Genomic DNA, 21292 nt, shown 5'->3' with positions numbered 1-21292 from the left:
GTGGTTAGTGGTGTGCCACAGGGATCGGTGCTGGGACCACAACTGTTTACAATATACATAGATGACCTGGAAGAGGGGACAGAGTGTAGTGTAACAAAATTTGCAGATGACACTAAGATTAGTGGGAAAGCGGGTTGTGTAGAGGACACAGAGAGGCTGCAAAGAGATTTGGATAGGTTAAGCGAATGGGCTAAGGTTTGGCAGATGGAATACAATGTCGGAAAGTGTGAGGTCATCCACCTTGGGAAAAAAAACAGTAAAAGGGAATATTATTTGAATGGGGAGAAATTACAACATGCTGAGGTGCAGAGGGACTGGGGGTCCTTGTGCATGAATCCCAAAAAGTTAGTTTGCAGGTGCAGCAGGTAATCAGGAAGGCCAATGGAATGTTGGCCTTCATTGTGAGAGGGATGGAGTACAAAAGCAGGGAGGTCCTGCTGCAACTGTATAGGGTATTGGTAAGGCCGCACCTGGAGTACTGCGTGCAGTTTTGGTCACCTTACTTAAGGAAGGATATACTGGCTTTGGAGGGGGTACAGAGACAATTCACTAGGCTGATTCTGGAGATGAGGGGGTTACCTTATGATGATAGATTGAGTAGACTGGGTCTTTACTCGTTGGAGTTCAGAAGGATGAGGGGTGATCTTATAGAAACATTTAAAATTATGAAAGGGATAGACAAGATAGAGGCAGAGAGGTTGTTTCCACTGGTAGGGGAGACTAGAACTAGGGGGCACAGCCTCAAAATATGGGGGAGCCAATTTAAAACCGAGTTGAGAAGGAATTTCTTCTCCCAGAGGGTTGTGAATCTGTGGAATTCTCTGCCCAAGGAAGCAGTTGAGGCTAGCTCATTGAATGTATTCAAGTCACAGATAGATAGACTTTTAACCAATAGGGGAATTAAGGGTTATGGGGAGAGGGCGGGTAAGTGGAGCTGAGTCCACAGCCAGATCAGCCATGATCTTATTGAATGGCGGAGCAGGCTCGAGGGGCTAGATGGCCTACTCCTGTTCCTAATTCTTATGTTCTTATCTTATGTTCTTATGGTTACCAGTTTTTCAATGGGAGATTTTGCATGCATGACATTTTGAATGGGCCACGCAGCCCATTAAAGGGACCACGCACCCAAATAAAAAGTAGGGGGAACATGGCCCCACAGTGCTGTGAGGGAGCGGGGGTTCCAGGATTTTGACCCAACGCGATGAAGGAACGGCAATACTGTTCCAAATCAGGATGGTGCTCGACTTGGGGAACTTGGAGGTGGTGGTGTTCCCATGCGCCTGCTGTCCTTGTCCTTCTAGGTGGTAGAAGTCACAGTTTTGAGAGCTGCTGTCGAAAATGCCTTGGTGAGTTGTCACAGTGCATCTTGCAGATGGTGCACACTGCAGCCATGGTGCGCCGGTGGTGGAGAGTGTATCGTTTCTTTTAAGCTCGAATTTTCTTCTTTTTAGTTCCATGCTATTTGTCCTATATAATTACAACTTTTTACTATACATGCAAACATATGTACATGCAAGTGAAAAGTTTATGCAAACAATTGTACCCAAGTATTATTTCTGATAATACTTTCAAATAATTAAACACATGCATACGAATTTTCTACATCTTGTCCCAAATTTAAGGTTTTAGCAAATCTGTTAAGTTCCCTCTTGAAAAACTATACAGACCCAGCAGGTTATTCATAAATTAATAGAACCTTACTGCACAGAAGTAGGCCATTTGGCCCATCGTGTCTGTGCCAGTTCTTTAAAAGAGCTATCCAATTAGTCCCACTTCCCATAGCCCTGCAAATTTCCTCAAGTCAACTGCAGTAAATGATTTAGTCTAATTTCCTATATGGTTCGTGACTTCTTAATTTTGAAAGCATGTCGGAGGGCTCTATAATTCTGACTCCTTTCAAAGAATTTGCTTTGCCTACTCTCCTCAATGTCTTAAATATCTCAATCACCTGTTTTTCTTTCGTTAATAAATACATAATAGTTTTGTCAGTGAAAATAAAATTAAAGCATCATATGAAAATAGTTGACATACTCTAGTAAATTTATCATTTGAGAATTTCGTTTGGGATTGTAAGAGCTTACCATAATTCCTGGTTCCCCGGTATCTCCTGAGAATCCAGGCTCACCAGGAAATCCCTGTCACATTTGGAGAGAAAAAAAGAAAAGTTAACAATTCACGGACTTAGGAAAGTCAAGGACAAGAAAAGCCATTTGGCATATTGAAGCATATCCCTCCAGTAACCTAACTCTCATAGTACCCAGCCCTATAATACCCTAACTCTCATAATGTCCAACCTTATAGTACCCCAACTCTCATAATGTCCAGCCTTATAGTACCCTAACTCTGATAATACTCAGCTCCATAGTACCCAACTCTCATAATGTCAAGCCCTTTCATACCCTAACTCTCATAATGTCCAGCCCTATAGTACCCTAACTCACATACTACCCAGCCCTATAGTACCCCAACTCTCATAGGGCCCAAAATTGCCCAGGAGTTCCTCTGTTTTTTTTGGAGCAACTTGACTTTTCTGGACTATCTCAAAAATCACCATTTTGCACATTCAATTTGTGCCAGTGTAAGGTGAGTTAGTTAGGATTTTTTTAGTTTAGTTTAGTTTTTTTCAAAATGGGGCCGTTACCAGCCACATATGCCAGTTTTGGCCATTTTAGCCACTTTGGACAGCTAATAGTTGCTCCAAACGAACTTCAGCCAGTGCATGTGACCACTTGTGGCCGCACAGAAAACCCTTGCGGAGAGTTAAGAAATCAGCGCAGCTAGCCAGAGATAGGGGCGGGAAGGGAAGCGGAGAGGACCTTACAAAGCCCTAAACATAGAAACATAGAAAATAGGTGCAGGAGTAGGCCATTCGGACCTTCGAGCCTGCAGCACCATTCAATAAGATCATGGCTGATCATTCACCTCAGCACCCCTTTCCTGCTTTCTCTCCATACCCCTTGATCCCTTTAGCCGTAAGGGCCATATCTAACTCCCTCTTGAATATGTCCAATGAACCGGCATCAACAACTCTCTGCGGTAGGGAATTCCATAGGTTACCAACTCTTTGAGTGAAGAAGTTTCTCCTCATCTCAGTCCTAAATGGCTTACCCCTTATCCTTAGACTGTGTCCCCTGGTTCTGGACTTCCTTCTGCATCTAACCTGTAGCTAACATTCTTCCTGCATCTAACCTCTCCAGTCCCGTCAGAATTGTATATGTTTATATGAGATCCCCTCTCATTCTTCTAAACTTCAGTGAATAAAGGCCCAGTCGATCCCGTCTCTCCCCATATGTCAGTCCAGCCATCCCGAGAATCAGTCTGGTGAACTTTCTCTGCACTCCCTCAATAGCAAGAACATCCTTCCTCAGATTAGGAGACCAAAACTGAACACAATATTCCAGGTGAGGCCTCACCAAAGCCCTGTACAACTGTAGTAAGACCTCCCTGCTCCTATACTCAAATCCCCTAGCTATGAAGGCCAACATACCATTTGAATCTTCACCACCTGCTGTACCTGCATGCCAACTTTCAATGGCTGATGTACCATGACACCCAGGTCTCGTTGCACCTCCCCTTTTCCTAATCTGCCGCCATTCAGATAATATTCTGCTTTCGTGTTTTGCCCCCAAAGTGGATATCCTCACATTTATCCACATTATACTGCATCTGCCATGCATTTGCCCACTCACCTAACCTGTCCAAGTCCTCTGCAGCCTCTTTACGTCCTCCCCACAGCTCACACCGCCACCCAGTTTAGTGTCATCTGCAAACTTGGGAGATATTACACTCAATTCCTTCATCTAAATCATTAATGTATATTGTAAATAGCTGGGGTCCCAGCACTGAGCCCTGCGGCACCCACTAGTCACTGCCTGCCATTCTGAAAAGGACCCGTTTATCCCGACTCTCTGCTTCCTGTCTGCCAACCAGTTCTCTATCCACGTCAGTGCATTACCCCCAATACCATGTGCTTTAATTTTGCACACCAATCTCTTGTGTGGAACCTTGTCAAAAGCCTTTTGAAAGTCCAAATACACCACATCTACTGGTTCTCCCTTGTCCACTCTACTAGTTACATCCTCAAAAAATTCCAGAAGATTTGTGAAACATGATTTCCCCTTCATAAATCCATGCTGACTTGGACCGATCCTGTCGCTGCTTTCCAAATGCGTTGTTATTTCATTTTTAATAATTGATTCCAACATTTTCCCCACTACTGATGTCAGGCTAACCGGTCTATAATTACCCATTTTCTCTCTCCCTCCTTTTTTTAAAAGTGGTGTTACATTAGCTACCCTCCAGTCCATAGGAACTGATTCAGAGTCGATAGACTGTTGGAAAATGATCACCAATGCATCCACTATTTCTAGGGCCACTTCCCTAATTACTCTGGGATGCAGACTATCAAGCCCTGGGGATTTATCGGCCTTCAATCCCATCAATTTCCCTAACACAATTTCCCGCTTAATAAGGATATCCTTCAGTTCCTCCTTCTCATTAGACCCTCGGTCCCCAAGTACTTCCAGAAGATTATTTGTGTCTTCCTTCATGAAAACAGAACCAAAGTATTTGTTCAACTGGTCTGCCATTTCTTTGTTCCCCATTATAAATTCACCTGAATCTGACTGCAAGGGACCTATGTGTGTCTTCACTAATCTTTTTCTCTTTACATATCTAAAGAAGCTATTGCAGTCAGTTTTTATGTTCCCAGCAAGCTTCCTCTCATACTCTATTTTCCCCCTCCTAATTAAACCCTTTGTCCTCCTCTGCTGAATGCTAAATTTCTCCCAGTCCTCAGGTTTGTTGCATTTTCTGGCCAATTTATATGCCTCTTCCTTGGATTTAACACTATCCCTAATTTCCCTTGTTAGCCACGGTTGGGCCACCTTCCCCATTTTATTTTTATTCCAGACAGCGATGTGTAATTGATGAAGTTCATCCATGTGATCTTTAAATGTTTGCCATTGCCTATCCACCGTCAACCCTTTAAGTATAATTTGTCAGTATATTCTAGCCAATTCACGTCTCATACCATCGAAGTTAACTTTCCTTAAGTTCAGGACCCTAGTCTCTGAATTAGCTGTGTCACTCTCCATCTTAATGAAGAATTCTACCATATTATGGTCACAACAACAACACAACAAAGCACAACAACATTCAAGAAGCATAAAAAACATCAAGAAGAAATAAAAAAGAAAACTTAAGTCCTACCTTCCTAACTCGGGCCCGGGAAGTCAACGGGGCAGCTGGTGTGAGAGGCCACTCGGCCTGGGATAGGTGTGGGCGGGATGACCGGGCGGGAGAGCACAGAGAACTGGCCTCAGGCTCGCAGAACACACAGGCATGCTGGGCTGGGCTCCCAGAAGACACAGGCTGCTGGCTGCAGGAATCAACGGACTGCAGGCCGGCCGGCCGGTACGAGAGGCCATTCGGCCGGGGATAGGTGCAGACGGGATAGCACAGGGAACTGGCTGATCGGCAATGTTATTCGCTAATGCGCATGCGCGAATGCTCCCATGCGCAGCGCTGTCAGCACTCTCATACGCAGGGCCCTAGCTCCGCCGCCAATGGAATCACCACGCCGTGCCAAGCCCCGGGAGAGTCAACAGAGTGGCCATAATCCAGGGACATCTTTTTGGTGCCGTTTTGAGCCTAGGAAGTTGGCACATCTCACGTGAGTGTGCCGAAAAAATGGGTTGGTCAAATTTGGGCCCATAGTACCCAGCCCTATAGTACCCTAACTCTCATAGTATCCAGCCCTATCGTACTCCAACTCACATAGTACCCAGCCCTATAGTACCCCAACTCACATCGTACCCAGCCCTATAGTACCCCAACTTTCATAGCATTTTGAGCATTCTAATGTTTTTGTTTCCACTATCTTGCCCAGCAAAAAGTACATATTTCTTTCTAATATCTACCGTAAACTTATTTCCATTAATTTAAATTTTTGTAATCATATCCTATCCACCTGGCTTACTAAAAAATAATCTGGATCCATTACCTATATAAATTTACCTTTAGAATGCTGTTCAAAAACAAAAGACAATAATATGTTGCAAATCACCTTTAATCCCATGATACCTGGCGGTCCGGGAGGGCCTGGGTTTCCTAGAGAACCCTGTTGTAAGCAACAAATACAATTTATTTAGCAATTAATTCCTTTATCTACTGACTAGTCTCATGAATAACTTTCAAAAAATCCACAAAGCTTTTAGTAGGACGATGGACATGTTACTTTGGAATTCTTGGGTGAAGCATTTATTTATTTTGAATTGATCATTCTTTGTAGCAATACTTACCACTTCACCAAGGGAACCAGCACTGCCTTCTTCACCAGTTCTTCCAATATCACCCTTAAATTAAATTTTAACATTAATGTACCATTTCTTAAATATAGCTGCTCTCTTGCTATAACTAAAGTTAATGTTAATAAGAGTTTGACATAATTGATAATAATGCACATTGAGATACTTACAATTTCACCCTTAGGTCCTGGTTCCCCTTGTGGTCCTGGAAATCCAACAGCACCCTACAATGTGTAGTCATCGAAAGCATTATCTCATTATTTTGCCCAATTGCATTATTTATACTCTCAACATATAAATTAGAATGCATTGTTACAAAGCTAACTTCTCCAAAGATCTACAGAACAATGGAGGTAATTTTCAACTGCCCTCCAGAGACTAAAACCAATGATTGTGGGTTAGTACCCGTTATTGAAATCAATGGAGAGGCTAATCATGCGGTTTTATAATGGCCGTCTCACCTGTAAATTTTACGCTCCAGGGCTAAATTGAAAATTATTTCCAGTATCTCTTCAGAACAATATAATTTTCTTTTCAATGAAATAAATTAACAAACCTGCACCTAGTCAGATTAGAGTATATGGGGCTAGAACCTCCACTTTTTTTGCATGCTTAACGCCCACTTTACCGTTGAAATGACGTATAATGCCCATATATCATTCATTTAGCCACAACATGTAAACTGACGCCCATTTTTCGGAAACTTATCGGCAAATGTTACTTTCCCCATGTGCTTCACGCCGGGAAAAAATAATACCGCCCGCCCACTTTTATGGGGCGGAATCATCAGAATGGGCAAAATCAACGCCCATAATAGCGCCCAGCATTAATTTCCGCACTGTTTTAACGCCGAGATTCAATAATACCGCCCGCCCACTTTTTTTTTTCGTAAAGAGCATATTTATCGAAACTAACAGGCATGATATCGGCCAGTGTCATTTTCACCACCTCACACACATCGCCTATAATATCGCTCGCGCAAAAAAACGCTCAGAAAAAGTGGAACTAACCAGAACTAATCACAACATTATGGATGCCATGTTCTACATTACGTCGCATCCTTTAAAAGTGCTTCAACCTTGGGGGAGTTCGGATAAACTCGAGGTCATTGGAGTTGATGTGAACATTACTACAAACATCTTGACCATACTGTGATCGATTGGAATTTAATAGGTGTCTTCGTCAGGACATTCATTGTTTGTGACCAATCGGTGGAAAACAGAGAGCTACTGCATGGGGCCTGTCCTTTCTCACCCTTTCTTGATGAACAATTACATGCAGCAGACTCAAGATCGCCAAAGGTATGCTCCACAGCATTATGTGCCGAATGTAAGACGTGACAGACTGATGAGGAGGACCAGACGTTACACCCACCGCAAGTACAGGGAGAAGCATTCTTACCTCGACTTGCCCGACACCATCTGCCTTCGGAGACTGCGCTTCCACAAAGAGGTTATCACTGAGGTATGCCAGCTGATAATGGGAGATCTGCAGCCTGCCAGCACCATCAGTACTGCACTGTCTGTCGAGGTCAAAGTCACCGCGGTACTGTCGTTCTATGTCTCAGATTCTTTTCAGGCCACAGCTGGCAACATTTGCGGACTTTCTCAGCATGCCATACATTGCTGCATTAGACAGTTCACTGAAGCCCTGTACGCACACAGGAGGGACTTGATCAGCTTCCCTATGACCAGGGAGGCACAGAGTGAGAGGGCTCTAGGATTCCCCAGAATTGCAAACTTCCCCATGGTGCAGGGATCAATAAACTATACGCACATCGCGATGCGGGCACCTTTTCAGCATGCAGAGATTTTCAGGAACCGCAAGGGATTCCACTCCCTGAATGAACAACTCGTTGTCGACCACCAGCAAATTATACTGGCAGTGAATGCTAAATTTCCAGGCAGCATCCATGATGCTCACATCCTGCGTGAGAGCACTGTATCTAACTTGTTTAACAATCAACCACAAAGTCAATGCTGGATGCTTGGTGACAAAGGATATGGCCTCGCCACCTGGCTGATGACCCCCTGTGTGACACCCACACCGAGAGGCGATACGACGAGAGCCAAAGAGCAACTCAGAATATCGTGAAGAAAACCATTGGAGTGCTGAAGCAACACTTTAGATGCCTGGACCACTCAGGAAGTGAGCTCCAATACCACCCTGAGCAGGTAAGCTCAATTCGTGGTGGTGTGCTCCATGCTGCACAACTTAGCTATAAGGAGGGTACAAAAATTTCCTGATGAGTCTGATAGCCCACCTCACCAGAGAGAGGAAGAGGAGGATGAGGAGGTGGATGCTGACATCGGCCCAGACAATCAGGCTGATGCTGAAGCCATGCCCCTGCACCCTGTAGACCGCATGAAAGGGCCCATGGTGGCATGGTAGCTGCAAGAGCCTTACGTTAGGAGCTCATCAATGATCGCTTTACCTGAAAGAATGTTGGTGTTATTTCCAAGACTGACACACTGCTGGGTGTGCAGGTCACACATCAATGGTGGGCATCACCTTGGTGACAGTTAAAGTTTAAGTTGATTGAAGTTAAGTGTCATTATATCTTTGATGTTAAGGAATCACCAGCGTGTAACGGTGCAGCTATCTGAGCCAATGCGCAACAAGGTTTTGTTAAATAAAAAACATTTAAACCGAACATCAGTCTGAAATCATCAGTATTTCTGTAAAAACCAACCCTCCACCCCCGCCGCCCCCCCCCCCCCCCAAGCCCGCCCCCACCGCTTCTCCTCCCCACCTCTACCCTTTTCCCTCCTGACTCCAAGCCACCTGGCCAAGGAGCTCCTCAGGCGATGCTTCATTGGGTGGGGGGGCTGACGGCCGAAACGCTGCTTGAACAGATACGGAAGAGGACAGTCCCGAGCTGGAAACATGTTCCAAGCCAGAAGCAAGATGTTGCTCCTGGCTCTCATGTGTGGTTAGCAATCGGGGTGCGGCACCTTGGGGTGCAGTGTGGCGCTCCAGGACCACTGGGAGCCCTCTGCCACCAGTGTTCCTGGCTGCCAGCTCCAGGACCTCCACCATCCCATCCATGTTGTATATTATTTGTTGGACAAAAACTCGGTGCCAACTATGTTCTTGGTGCTTAGTAGGCTTTTTGCTGCTGGTGAATCTCCCTCTTACCTCCCACAACAGCCAAACAAGCACACACCACAGCCGCACATGCCTTCAGTCCCTCTCAGCTCCCTCTCTCTCCGTCTCCTCTTCTGCGCATGTCATGATGACCCTTGACCTCCTGAATCACAGGAATCAAGCGTTGCCATGCCGTTGCTAAGGGCAGCGACACTTTACTGCAGAAGGTCAGCGAGATTTAACGCTACCGCCCATTTCATATGGAGACTAGGTACTTTGAGAATGGGCAAGAAGCCGGAGATCTGAAAACCCTTTTTTACCGCCCACGCCGGAAATGATACCCATTTTTGGGCGATAAGCACAAAAGTGGAAAATCTAGCCCTATATCTTCTATACTATGAAAAATCAAGAGTCTAAAAAGTTATTTTTTTCCCTTTTCCCTTTCTTGGCCTTCATAAGAACATAAGAAATAGGAGCAGGTATAGGCCATTCAGCCCTTCGAGCCCGCTACGCCATTCGATAAGATCATGGTTGATCTTCAACCTCAACTCCACTTTCCCGCCCGATCTCCATGTCCCGTAGTTTCTCAGGTAATCAACACACATGGCAACCTACTCCCAAGGCTCTGCCAATATCACTGGGGCCTGTATATGGGTGAATCTACCTCTGAGTTTCTTTCCATCTGTGTGTGGAAGTCCCTGCCTTTCATCTGGCACCTTTCCAAGATGATACAGGTAAGAAAATAATTCGCCATACGAAGAATGTTGAGCACAAACCCATGTCTCACCTTTCTGTCCATAGCCTGTTGGCACTGTGTAAATACACATGTTCAGGGCTCCCTTCCAACACCTACAGGATGTTTCCCCAGCCCACAGCACATGTCAGGTTTTGCTCACTATGAGAAATGCTCTTCAGCTACCAGTCTCTGACTGATAGCTCAGTAAAATTGTAGCTTTAGTTTCTTATCACCATGTAAGTATGTATCTGGTGCTACATACAAGAGACATTAGTTAGCAATGGGTCATAATGAGAACTTACAATTAATTTGGCTTCCTAAGCCTTTTTTGAAGTGACCAAAGTAATTAATAAAGTTATTCTTATAAATGCATGTTGCAACGCAAGAGTGGCCATTTCTTTTTTTTTTTCACTCTAAAAAACATTTGGAGCATTTTTCTACATTAAAGATGTTATATGAAGAAAATTATTGGTCAACAATTTTTATATTGTTTGTTTCAAAGTTTAACTTTCATCATATTAAAAAGTCGCACAAAGTTGTGAATTTTGGCATTTTCATATCAGGAATGTGCAGGAACAGAGGCCAAAGAATAATATTAGGATATATTTTTCCTATTTTTCTAATTTTAGTATAAAGTAGGCACAGACAGTCTCTGCTTCATGCTCATGCCTGTTTTTTTTCCACTAAAATTAGCAAACTGAGGAAAATATAATTGTTATTGCACGACAGTGACTCGTATACACATATATATTTTCCTTGTAACATAATACTAGCTACATTACAGTCAGAATAGAGACATGATAAACATCTCTAAAAGTGGGATTCACAGGAAGTGAGTTACAATTCTCTCTGAAATGAAAAAGATACTTCAGAACTTGTTGCTATACTTAACTCATTCTAAAAATGCCAGGATTCTAAATAATTTTTTTTAATGAATTTGTTTTTCATGACATTGCTATTTTAAATAAATGACAAATGTCTGTAGTTCCCTAACCACACCTATTAAACACAATTGGTTATTAAAGGATACTGGGACCCTCACTGTTCAATCATGAGTGTTTTGCAATTATGGGTTAAGAGTTGTTCTATATGTCTCTCTTGTTGCACAAAGCATGAAAACTTTTGAATCCACTGATAACTCATTCCCCATACATGCACTAAAGGCCCCTCAATTATGCTTGTCCAAAGTCTTGCACAAGTTGGCACCCACCATAATCTTTGGTCTTTTTTTTATGTACAATATTTTCTCAGTACCTTTTCCCCTTGTTCTCCAGGTACACCTTGCTCCCCATGGGGACCAGGAACACCCTATAATACAAAGAGTTTTATTTTAAGGTTTCGCTCAATATAAGTACAGCATTCTTCAACATTTTGTTAGCATCTTTCAACAAAGGGATTCATGTGTACCATAGCCCCTGAGTAACCTGGATCTCCATGAGAACCTTCTTCACCTTCCTCACCCTAGAAGACATAAAATGATTGAACCCGTGAATAATGTACAAAGGCATATCCTGTAACCACAGTTTCGTCAGCAAACATGATGTTCATCTTTTTACATGTGAATACTCAAATTACTCAAACTTACACAGGATTGCATAGGATATATGACACAGAAACAGGCCTTCGACTTAACCAGCCCTTGCCGACGTTTATGCTCCACTCGTGTCTCCTCCCATCTTTCCTCAACTGAATCTATCAGCATAACACACTATTCCCTTCGCCCTCATATGCTTGTCTAGCCTCCCCTTATATGCATCTATATGATTTGCTTCAACCACTCCATGGTAGTGAGTTCCACATTCTCACCACTCTCTGGGTAAAGAAGTTTCTTCTGAATTCCCTATTGGATTTCTTGGTGACTATCATATTGATGGCCTCTAATTATGCTCTTCCCCACAAGTGGAAACATTCTCTCTGTATCCACTCTATCAAAACCTTTCATAATTTTTAAAACTTCTATTGATACTTGACCAATATACATTCAAAGCGAGGCCATTTTCTGAGCTCTATTTAGTTCCTCTCTCTCTATTGCAGTATTTACCAATCTCTTCCTTTATTTATCCAATTCTTCAACTATTTCTCTCTTTTTCATTCTGATTTTCTACATTTACTTTGCTTTAACATTGGAAACAATCACTTCCAAAATCAATGTTAAAATATGAATTTGCAATACGAAGCAACCACTCAGAGGGCCGAAGTTTCGGCTGTCCCGCAGAAGGCGCACCTCCGAGAGGCCCGCCTATTTTGTAGAATTAAAAGCACGCCTAAAACTTACCTCGCAATTCTCCGTGTTCAGCAGGCCTGTTTAGCAGTCGGTGCGGCGCAGCACAAAGAGCTGGGGGCGGAGCTACAGCCCTACGCCGAAACGGGTGCCGGCAGCTGCGCGCGCATACGCAATGGCTCCTGGCCCTTTCAGCGTGTCCTGTCTCCGGGCGACACTATCCCTGGCTGAAGGGACGTCGTGATGTTCCCCACCCCATCCCAGGCCGAGTGGCCTGCCTGCCTCACCGTCACTCACCTTGCCGCTGCCCCACCTTGGGCCTCGCCTCGTCGCCACTGCCCTTACCTCGAGACCTCCTCGCCGGCCCGCCCGAACACCTCCTCCGCAATGGGGCAGCCCAACCAGCTCTTTGGCAGGCCCCACCTGACCACCTCCTCAGTGGCGGGCCCCGCCCAAACACCTCCTCGGTGGCGGGGCATGCCCAACCAGCTCTTCCATGGGCCCCACCCGACCACCTCCTCAGTGGCGGGCCCCGCCCAAACACCTCCTCGGTGGCGGGGCCCGCCCAACCAGCTCTTCCATGGGCCCCACCCGACCACCTCCTCAGTGGCGGGCCCCGCCCGAACTCCTCCCCGGTGGCGGGCCCCACCTCAACACCTCCTCGGCGGCGGGGCCTGCCCGACCAGCTCTTTGGCGGGCCCCACTCGACCACCTCCTCGGTGGTGGGCCCCGCCCGAACTCCTCCCCGGTGGCGGGCCCCGATCAAACACCTCCTCGGCGGTGAGGCCCACCCGAACTCCTCCCCAGTGGCGGGCCCTGCCCGAACTCCTCCTCGGCAGCGGGGCCCGCCCGTCCAGCTCTTCAGCGGACCCCACCCAACCTCCTCCTTGGCAGGTAGAGCTGCGTGTGCTGTTGGAGGGCTCCCAGTGCTCCCGAACGGGTAGGTGCTGCAGTAATAATTTTTTATTTACTGATTTATTGATTTATTTATTGATTGGTTTATTTATTTATTTATTTATCATTTATTATTGATGATGGCTCTTTATTGCTAAAAATGAAGTGTTTAATGCTTTGGAAAATCCCCTAACTTCCCTCTAACTTTCCTTCCCCCCATTTCTGGCTATCTGCGCCTAATTTCTAAAGTGTACGCAAGGTTTTTCTGAGCGTACAAAAGTCGACACTTACTCTGTTCTAAGTTAGTTTGGAGTAACTTTTCGCTGCCTAAACTTGCAAAACACGCATAAGTGGCTGGTAAACGCCCTGTTTTGAAAAAAAAACTGCACTAAAAGGAAACTAAACCATCTCACTAGAACTGGAGCAAACTAAATGCCGAGAATTGCGATTTCGAAGATACTCCAAACTAAACTAGTTGCTCCAAAAAAATAGGAACAACTCCAGCCGAAACTTGGGCCCAATGATACTTGCATATTAAGAATGATCTTAATACAAACACAATGATACACAGGCTGGTTTTCCCTTTGTACCATTTCAAGGTTTCACTAACAAATGTTTCTATTCACAGGTTACAGCAGATACAAATTTACTATTGAATTACTTACATATTAGCACCCAAATTTAATATGTGTCTGTTGGTATATATAGTGCACTCATATCGTAAGTTACTTAATCATCATCATAGTCTATTTTTATTTTTAGATTTTGTTTGCTGACTATAAAGTCATTGTAGACAGGAATTTTTCCAAACAGGTTTCTTTTTAAATCAACAGGTCAAACATTAAACTTTGCAGCTCTGGAACTGCTCAATGTGCTTTAATTCAAAATTAGTTTAAAAAAATAGATTACAGCTTTTTTTTTTAAGTTCTCAGATCAATTTTATTTTTCACACTTCAAAAGTTACGGACAGTGAAGGACACTGGGGTAGAAATGTATCTTGTGCAATAACGCTAAACGGGCAGTATCACATCGACTGCCTGTTATGCGCAATGCTTGATATTCAGTTCTATTACAGTGAATAGAAGTGAATATTGGGCGGGGTGTTTAAATTGGCAGCCGATTCAATACTGCCCATTTTCCGCTAGTGCCCCAAGACTAATTTCTACCCCACTGATTTGTATCTTTGAGCATCACGGGAAGCAGATCACAAATACTGCTAATATATATTGAGCAACCCCTGATGGTTTGCAACTCCTCAGTTACATGTGCACTATGGCAGCTCACATTTTAATAACTGTGTGGATAATAGATGTAAAGATCAGGGAGTGTTTGAGGCAGAGACCATCATAACTTTTAAGGGGAAGGATTAGATAAATATTTGAAGCAGAGGAAAGTAAAGGCTATGGGGAGAGAGAGGGGCAGTGGGTTTAGTTTTGGGACTGCACCAGCAAACAGCTGACAGACACAATGGGACAAATAGCTATCTTCTATACTGTAACTTGGTTCTATCAAGTCAGTTGGTTTTTAACATAAAGATGATCTCTACAGGGAAGTGGGTTTACCTGGGATAAAAATAAAGACTTGGCACAATCTTTTTTCTTTAAATCTTGAATATATTTTCTGAATATAATCTTAACTGTCCTCTTAAATGGCCAAGGAAGCCTTTCATTTGCACCAAACCACGACAAAGAAGTATCATGGACTGCAGCGGTTTGAGAAGGTGGCTCACTCGAGGGCAATTAGGATGGGCAATAAATGTGGCCTTGCCAGTGATGCCCACATCCCGTGAATGAATAAAAAAAAATTGTTAACTATATGATCAAATTATATTTTTGCCCCCATTTTATCCTTCCTCTCCTGAAGGCAGTACTGTATCAGGTAAGCCGGCAGTCTACAGGGCCTAACCCCAACAGACATTCTTCATATGCGAGCACAAATTGTAAGTGTCAGCAGCTATTTGACTATGGGAGGCTATTCCAGTTAAGTCCAATCCTGTCTTGATTTGATGTCCAGAGCGGGGGACTTTGAATAACAATCAGAAACACATTCGGATTTGTCTCCTCTGTAGTCCAGGGGCTCTGAGGCACCACATCACAGACTCGTTTAAGATCAACTTAAGCAGAGATCGAACCTGGGAGCTTTCTGGTTTTATGGGCTTGGCAGCACAATGGACTATTTATTCACTGAGCTACTGTGAAGCCCTAACCTGTATTTTAATTTAAACTGAGAGAAATAATCTAATATGTAACTATATATTTAAAAAAAATACCTAAGAACATAAGAAATAGGAGCAGGAGTAGGCTATTTGGCCCCTTGAGACTGCTCTGCCATTCAAACAAGATCATGGCTGATCTGATCTTGGCCTCAACTCCACAACCCTGCCCGTTCCCCATTACCCTCGACTCCCTTATCTTCAAAAATCTGTCTATTTCCACCTTTAATATATTCAATGACCCAATCTCCACAGCTCTCTGGGGTAGAGAATTCCAAAGATTCACGACCCTGTGAGGGAAGAAATTCCTCCTCATCTCCATTTTAAATGGGCGACCCCTCTATTCTTAGACTATGCCCCCTAGTTCTAGATTCTACCACAAGGGGAAACATCCTCTCTGCATCTATCCTGTCAAGCCCCCTCAGAATCGTATAGGTTTCAATAAGATCATCTCTCATTCTTCTAAACTCCAATCAGTATTGGCCCAACCTGCTCAACCTTTCTCCATCTCAGGAATCAACCGAGTGAATCTTCTCTGAACTGCCTCCAATGCATGTATATCCCTCCAAAACTGTATGCAGTACTCTAGGTGTGGTCTCATCAACGCCCTGTACAGTTGTAGCAGGACTTCTCTGCTTTTATACTCCATCCCCCTTACAATAAAAGCCAACATTCCATTTAACTTCCTAATTACTTGTTGTAGCTGCATGCTTACTTTTTGTGTTTCATGTACAAGGATCCCCAGTTCCCTCTGTATGGCAGCATTTAAATAATAATTTGCTTTTTTATTTTTCCTACCAAAGTGGATAACCTCACATTTTCCCACATTGTACTCCATCTACCAAATTTTTGCCCACTCACTTAGCCTATCTATATTTATTCTATATCTATATAGTGCTGAGAGATCACGGCGGAGGTGTGGCGAATGTTTGTGTTCGAGGAGCAGCGACAGATTGTGGTGGAGGTACGACAAATGAGGGTATGGGGTCCAGAAGAGCTGAGAGCCCAGGGGCAGCACGGGCCAGCCCACACTGTGATATGTGCGCGCACTAGGTCCATGCAGCAGAGCAGGTCTGCAGTCATCCTGGTTAATCTGTGCCACTGGATAAAGGCCTAGCTCTGTCAAGCCCGTGGGGTGGCTGTTGTGCAACGGTCACCACACGTTAAAAAAATCCACACACGGGCATTTTTCATTCTTTCCATTGGAGTTCAGGACTGGAATATCGGGTCCTTCATTGAAACATCTGTGAATTCATGTGGAAACAAGTCATCCTCGTTCGAGGGACCGCCGATAATGATGATATTCCTTTGCAGATTCTTTGTGTCCTCTTCCTACCTATCCTACCTATCTTTGTATCATCGGCAAATTTGCCTACAATACTCTTGGTCCCTTCACCCAAGTCATTCATATAGATTGTAAATAGTTGATGCCCCAGCACTGATCCCTGTGCCACCCCACTAGTTACAGTTTGCTAACTTGTAAATTACTCATTTATCCCGACTTGCTGTTTTCTGTTAGTTAACCAATCCTCTATCCGTGCTAATATATTAACCCCCAGCCCTGTGAGCTGTTATTTTGTGCAGTAACCTTTTATGTGGCACCTTATCGAATGCCTTCTGGAAATCCAAGTATACTACATTTACTGGAACCCCTTATCCACCCAGCTCATCCTCAAAGAACTCTAGCAAATTTGCCAAACATGATTTCCCTTTCATAAAACCATGCTGACTCTGCTTAACTATATTATGATTTTCTAAATGTCCTGCTACTACTTCTTTAATAATGGACTCCAGCACTTTCCCAATGACAGATGTTAAGCTAACTGGTCTATAGTTTCCTACTTTCTGTTTCCATCCTTTTTTTAAATAGGGTCATTACATTTGCGGTTTTCCAATCCGCTGGGACCTCTCCAGAATCCAGGGAATTTTGGTAGATTACAACCAATGCATCCACTATCTCTGCAGCCACTTCTTTTAAGACCCTCGGCTGCAGGCCATCAGGTCCAGGGGACTTGTCCTTTAGTCCCATTAGTTTGCCCAGTACTTTTTCTCTAGTGATTGTTTTAAGTTCCCCCCTCCCTATAGCCCCTTGATGATCTATTATTGGGATGCTTTTAGTGTCTTCTACCATGAGGACCAATACAAAATATTTGTTCAAAGTCCCTGCCATTTCCCTGTTTCCCATTATTAATTCCCCAGTCTCTTCCTCTAAGGGACCAATGTTTACTTTAGCTACTCTCTTCATTTTTATATACCTGTTTTTATATTTCTTGCTAATTTACTCTCATAATCTATCTTCTATCTCTATTATTTTTTTAGTTGTCCTTTGCTGGTTTCTAAAAATTTCCCAATCCTCTGGCATACCACTAATCTTTGCAACATTGTATGCCTTTTTTCAATTTCAATTTCATACGATCCTTAAGTTAAATTTAAAAAACCCAGAAAACTACTATAATTGAGAGCACAAATGTAAAACACTGATTAAAAGTGTTAATCCTTCCAGGTTATCTCAGTCTCTTAATATAAAGTGCATGAGCTATAGAACGTATTTATTATGTAATACAATTGTAGTTTACCCGTGGTCCTGGATCGCCTCGTCTTCCTTGGGCGCCTTTGAAACCGCGATAACCCTACAACACACACAAATCATTTAATTCAAGAACCCACAGCAAACATGTAGAACAATCAAATTTTGCCTGTTCAAGTGCTGGAAAAAGAAATATACTTGAAGGACTGTTTCCCCCAACCATTTTTAAAGAGGAATCTTGCCGTCAGGGCTTCTGAAAAGAAGAATTTACTTTTAGAACCCATTTTATTCTGAATATTTTCAAAATTACTTCTGAATATAGGAGTCCTGATGGCATTATCATAGAAACTATCAGGGAGGAATTAATGAAACCATTAATGTGACAAGGCTGAATATCGGCAGAAATATAAAGATCTCAACAGAAAATGGTTTAATGAATGTACATTTTAACCATGTGTTAACTCAGCTCTCTCAGTTAACTGCAATAACTTCTGCAAAGCCAATGCCCCCAGTACTATTAAGTTTGGTATCGTCTTGTGACCACTCTTGATTTACCCCATAATTTCCATTAAATGCCCCACCAATCTTAGCAATTTCCTGCAGTTTGGGCCTTGGCCCTTCATCTTGCTTCCTGATTATAAATTTTTAAATAACAGAACTGAAAGTAAAAATAAAAATAAATCAACAGCACTAGACAGAAGATTTTAAAGCCCATCACAATTTTTGTCAACTATTTCACTTTTTTGAAGGAATAGAGATTGCAAGGCCCCCCTTTTAATGCAAATTTCACTCAGTCATCACTATCGAGAGCCCCAACTCTAGGTAAACGACAAATCAACTTCACATCAGTAATTTCACTTGTGGAGTAGACCCACAGTTGACAGCCTGTACAACTGCCTCTTATATTATCTATAACATTAGTTTTGAACATATTACAGGTAGAGCGTCTTTCCGACATCCCGAATCTGGAAATGCCTGGGCCAAGGTAAGGAGAGGGGGGGAGGGGGTGCTTGGGGAGTCTGGCAGCGGGGACCTGGGGAGTCAGGGGAGTCTGGGGGAAGGGGCCTGGGGAGTCAGGCAGCAGGTGCCTGGTGAGTCTGGTGAAGGGGGCCTGGGGAGTCCGGCGGCGGAGCGGGGGTGTCAACGGTTCCGGTCAGGGTCGGCTGCGGGTTAGCGGTCGGCGGCCGTGTAAAACCTGCATTGAAGACCCGCCAAAAAGGTCAGTTAAAGTTTTTATTTTAAAATTATTTTCCAACGATTTAGTAGGCAAGGGCTTTGCGAATGTTTTGCGAATTTTTTTTTGCTTTTTGTAAAAACATTTTGGGTGGTTTTTCCCCTCCCCAAGTCCAACTCAGTAATTGGTTTAAAAAATATCTAGATTTCAGAACCGTTTCCAGATTCCGGACAACCCTGCCATGGATTGGCCCGTTGTCCGGATTCCGGTGCATTCCAAATTTCGGAACTCCGGATTTCGGACCCTCAACCTGTACTGAACAAAATGGGGTGGAATTTCTGGTGAGAACCAGACAAGATGGCTCCAGTCTTGTCATTGTTTAGTTGGAGGAAGTTCTAGCTTATTCACAATTTAATGTTGGGCAGGCTGACAGAGCATACGACACTTGTGGATTCAAGGTTGCTAGAGGAGAGGTAATGCAAGTGTTGTTGCATATATTTGAAAACGGACCCAAGTGAACAGGTTATGTTGCTGAGAGGCAATATGTTGGGGAATAGGAGGTGGTCAAGGATGGCAACTTGGAGCACACAAGAGGTGTCAGTGCAGGCACATGAGCAGAGCAATTGTAGGAGGTGTACAGGCTATGTTGGCACAGGTACAAATGAAACCCTGAAAGCCACTGAGGTGGACAACAGAAGAGAGACAATAGATGGATGAGACTGTGGTAGGCTCTATTAAAGACAGCAGAAAGGTCGAGGAGGATGAACATAACATATTATACTCCATCTGCCAAATTTTTGCCCACTCACTTAGCCTGTCTATATCCCTTTGCAGATTTTTTGAGTCCTCCTCACAATTTGCTTTCCCACCTAGCTTTGTATCATCAGCAAACTTGACTACATTACACTCGGTCCCTTCATCCAAGTCATTAATATAGATTGTAAATAGTTGAGGCCCCAGCACCGATCCCTGCTGCACCCCACTAGTTACTGTTTGCCAACCGGAAAATGACCCATTTATCCTGACTCTCTGTTTTCTGTTAGTTAGCGAATCCTCTATCCATGCTAATATATTACCCCCACATTAGGATGTACATAAGAACATAAGAAATAGGAGCAGGAGTAGGCCACCTGGCCCCTCGAGCCTGCTCCGCCATTTAATAAGATCATGGCTGATCTGATCATGGATGCAGCTCCACTTCCCTATAACCCTTTATTACCTTATCGCTCAAAAATCTGTCTATCTTCGCCTTAAATATATTCAATGACCTAGCCTCCACAGCTCTCTGGGGCAGAGAATTCCATAGACTTACAATCCTCTGAGAGAAGAAATTCCTCCTCATCTCAGTTTTAAATGGGCGGCCCCTTATTCTGAGACTATGACCCTTAGTTTTAGTTTCCCTTACAAGTGGAAATATCCTCTCTGCATCCACCTTGTCAAGCCCCCTCATTATCCTATATGTTTCGATAATATCACCTCTCATTTTTCTGAATTCCAATGTGTATAGTTAGCCAATCCTCTATCCATGCTAATATATTACCCCCAACCCTGCGAACTTTTATCTTGTGCAGTAATCTTTTTTGTGGCACCTTATCGAATGTGGAGGGTGATGCACCACAGTACTTTCATCTGTGCCTCAGTTTCTAAATTACTTCTTTTACAGTATATTCCATTATGATGCAAGTATTTTTCAAAAAACAAGTAAACCTAATGCAAGAAACTCAAATAGTCTGCAGTTCCTTGTATTCTGATAATTCCTCCAATTGTCCTGACTTTAACCTTTTCTATTTTATCAGAACTTTATGTCCACAAATTTCACTTGTTGACCTCCCACATTGGGCCATTTAACAGCCCAAAGCTTCCTACATTGACCTTGGCACCTGGGCTATTTGTTCAACTCTCCTCCTCTTCTTAGCATTTACTCCATACACTGCATCTGAAATTGAAGGTTTACTATGTGGGGAACCATTGGACAGTCGTTTGGGCTACCACTGTGTGCCAGAGCTGCACACTAACCATTAGGATTTGTTGGTACCTAGGCTAATCTATTAAACCAAGAGCAAAAGGTGCACAATTTTGTAGCATAACACAATACAGCTTTATTTCTAACCATGATAAGCGAAACCTATTATC

General features: G+C 43.5%; 1 protein-coding gene across 1 annotated transcript in view; it reads right to left on the bottom strand.

Annotated features, from left to right (window-relative positions):
- Nucleotides 1–21292, bottom strand: part of LOC139263900 (collagen alpha-2(IX) chain-like) — an 88735-nt gene that overhangs the window by 41542 nt on the left and 25901 nt on the right. The window contains exons 9-15 of the mRNA XM_070880006.1: nt 18035–18088; nt 11539–11592; nt 11386–11439; nt 6479–6532; nt 6303–6356; nt 6068–6121; nt 2082–2135 (exon numbers count right to left, since the gene is read on the bottom strand). Coding sequence (XP_070736107.1) covers nt 2082–2135; nt 6068–6121; nt 6303–6356; nt 6479–6532; nt 11386–11439; nt 11539–11592; nt 18035–18088 — 378 coding nt within the window. The remainder of the gene's footprint in view (nt 1–2081; nt 2136–6067; nt 6122–6302; nt 6357–6478; nt 6533–11385; nt 11440–11538; nt 11593–18034; nt 18089–21292) is intronic.

The sequence above is a fragment of the Pristiophorus japonicus genome, chromosome 1, assembly GCF_044704955.1.
Source record: "Pristiophorus japonicus isolate sPriJap1 chromosome 1, sPriJap1.hap1, whole genome shotgun sequence".
Classification (NCBI taxonomy): Eukaryota; Metazoa; Chordata; class Chondrichthyes; family Pristiophoridae; genus Pristiophorus; species Pristiophorus japonicus.
This window is presented reverse-complemented; position numbering and strand designations above follow the sequence as displayed.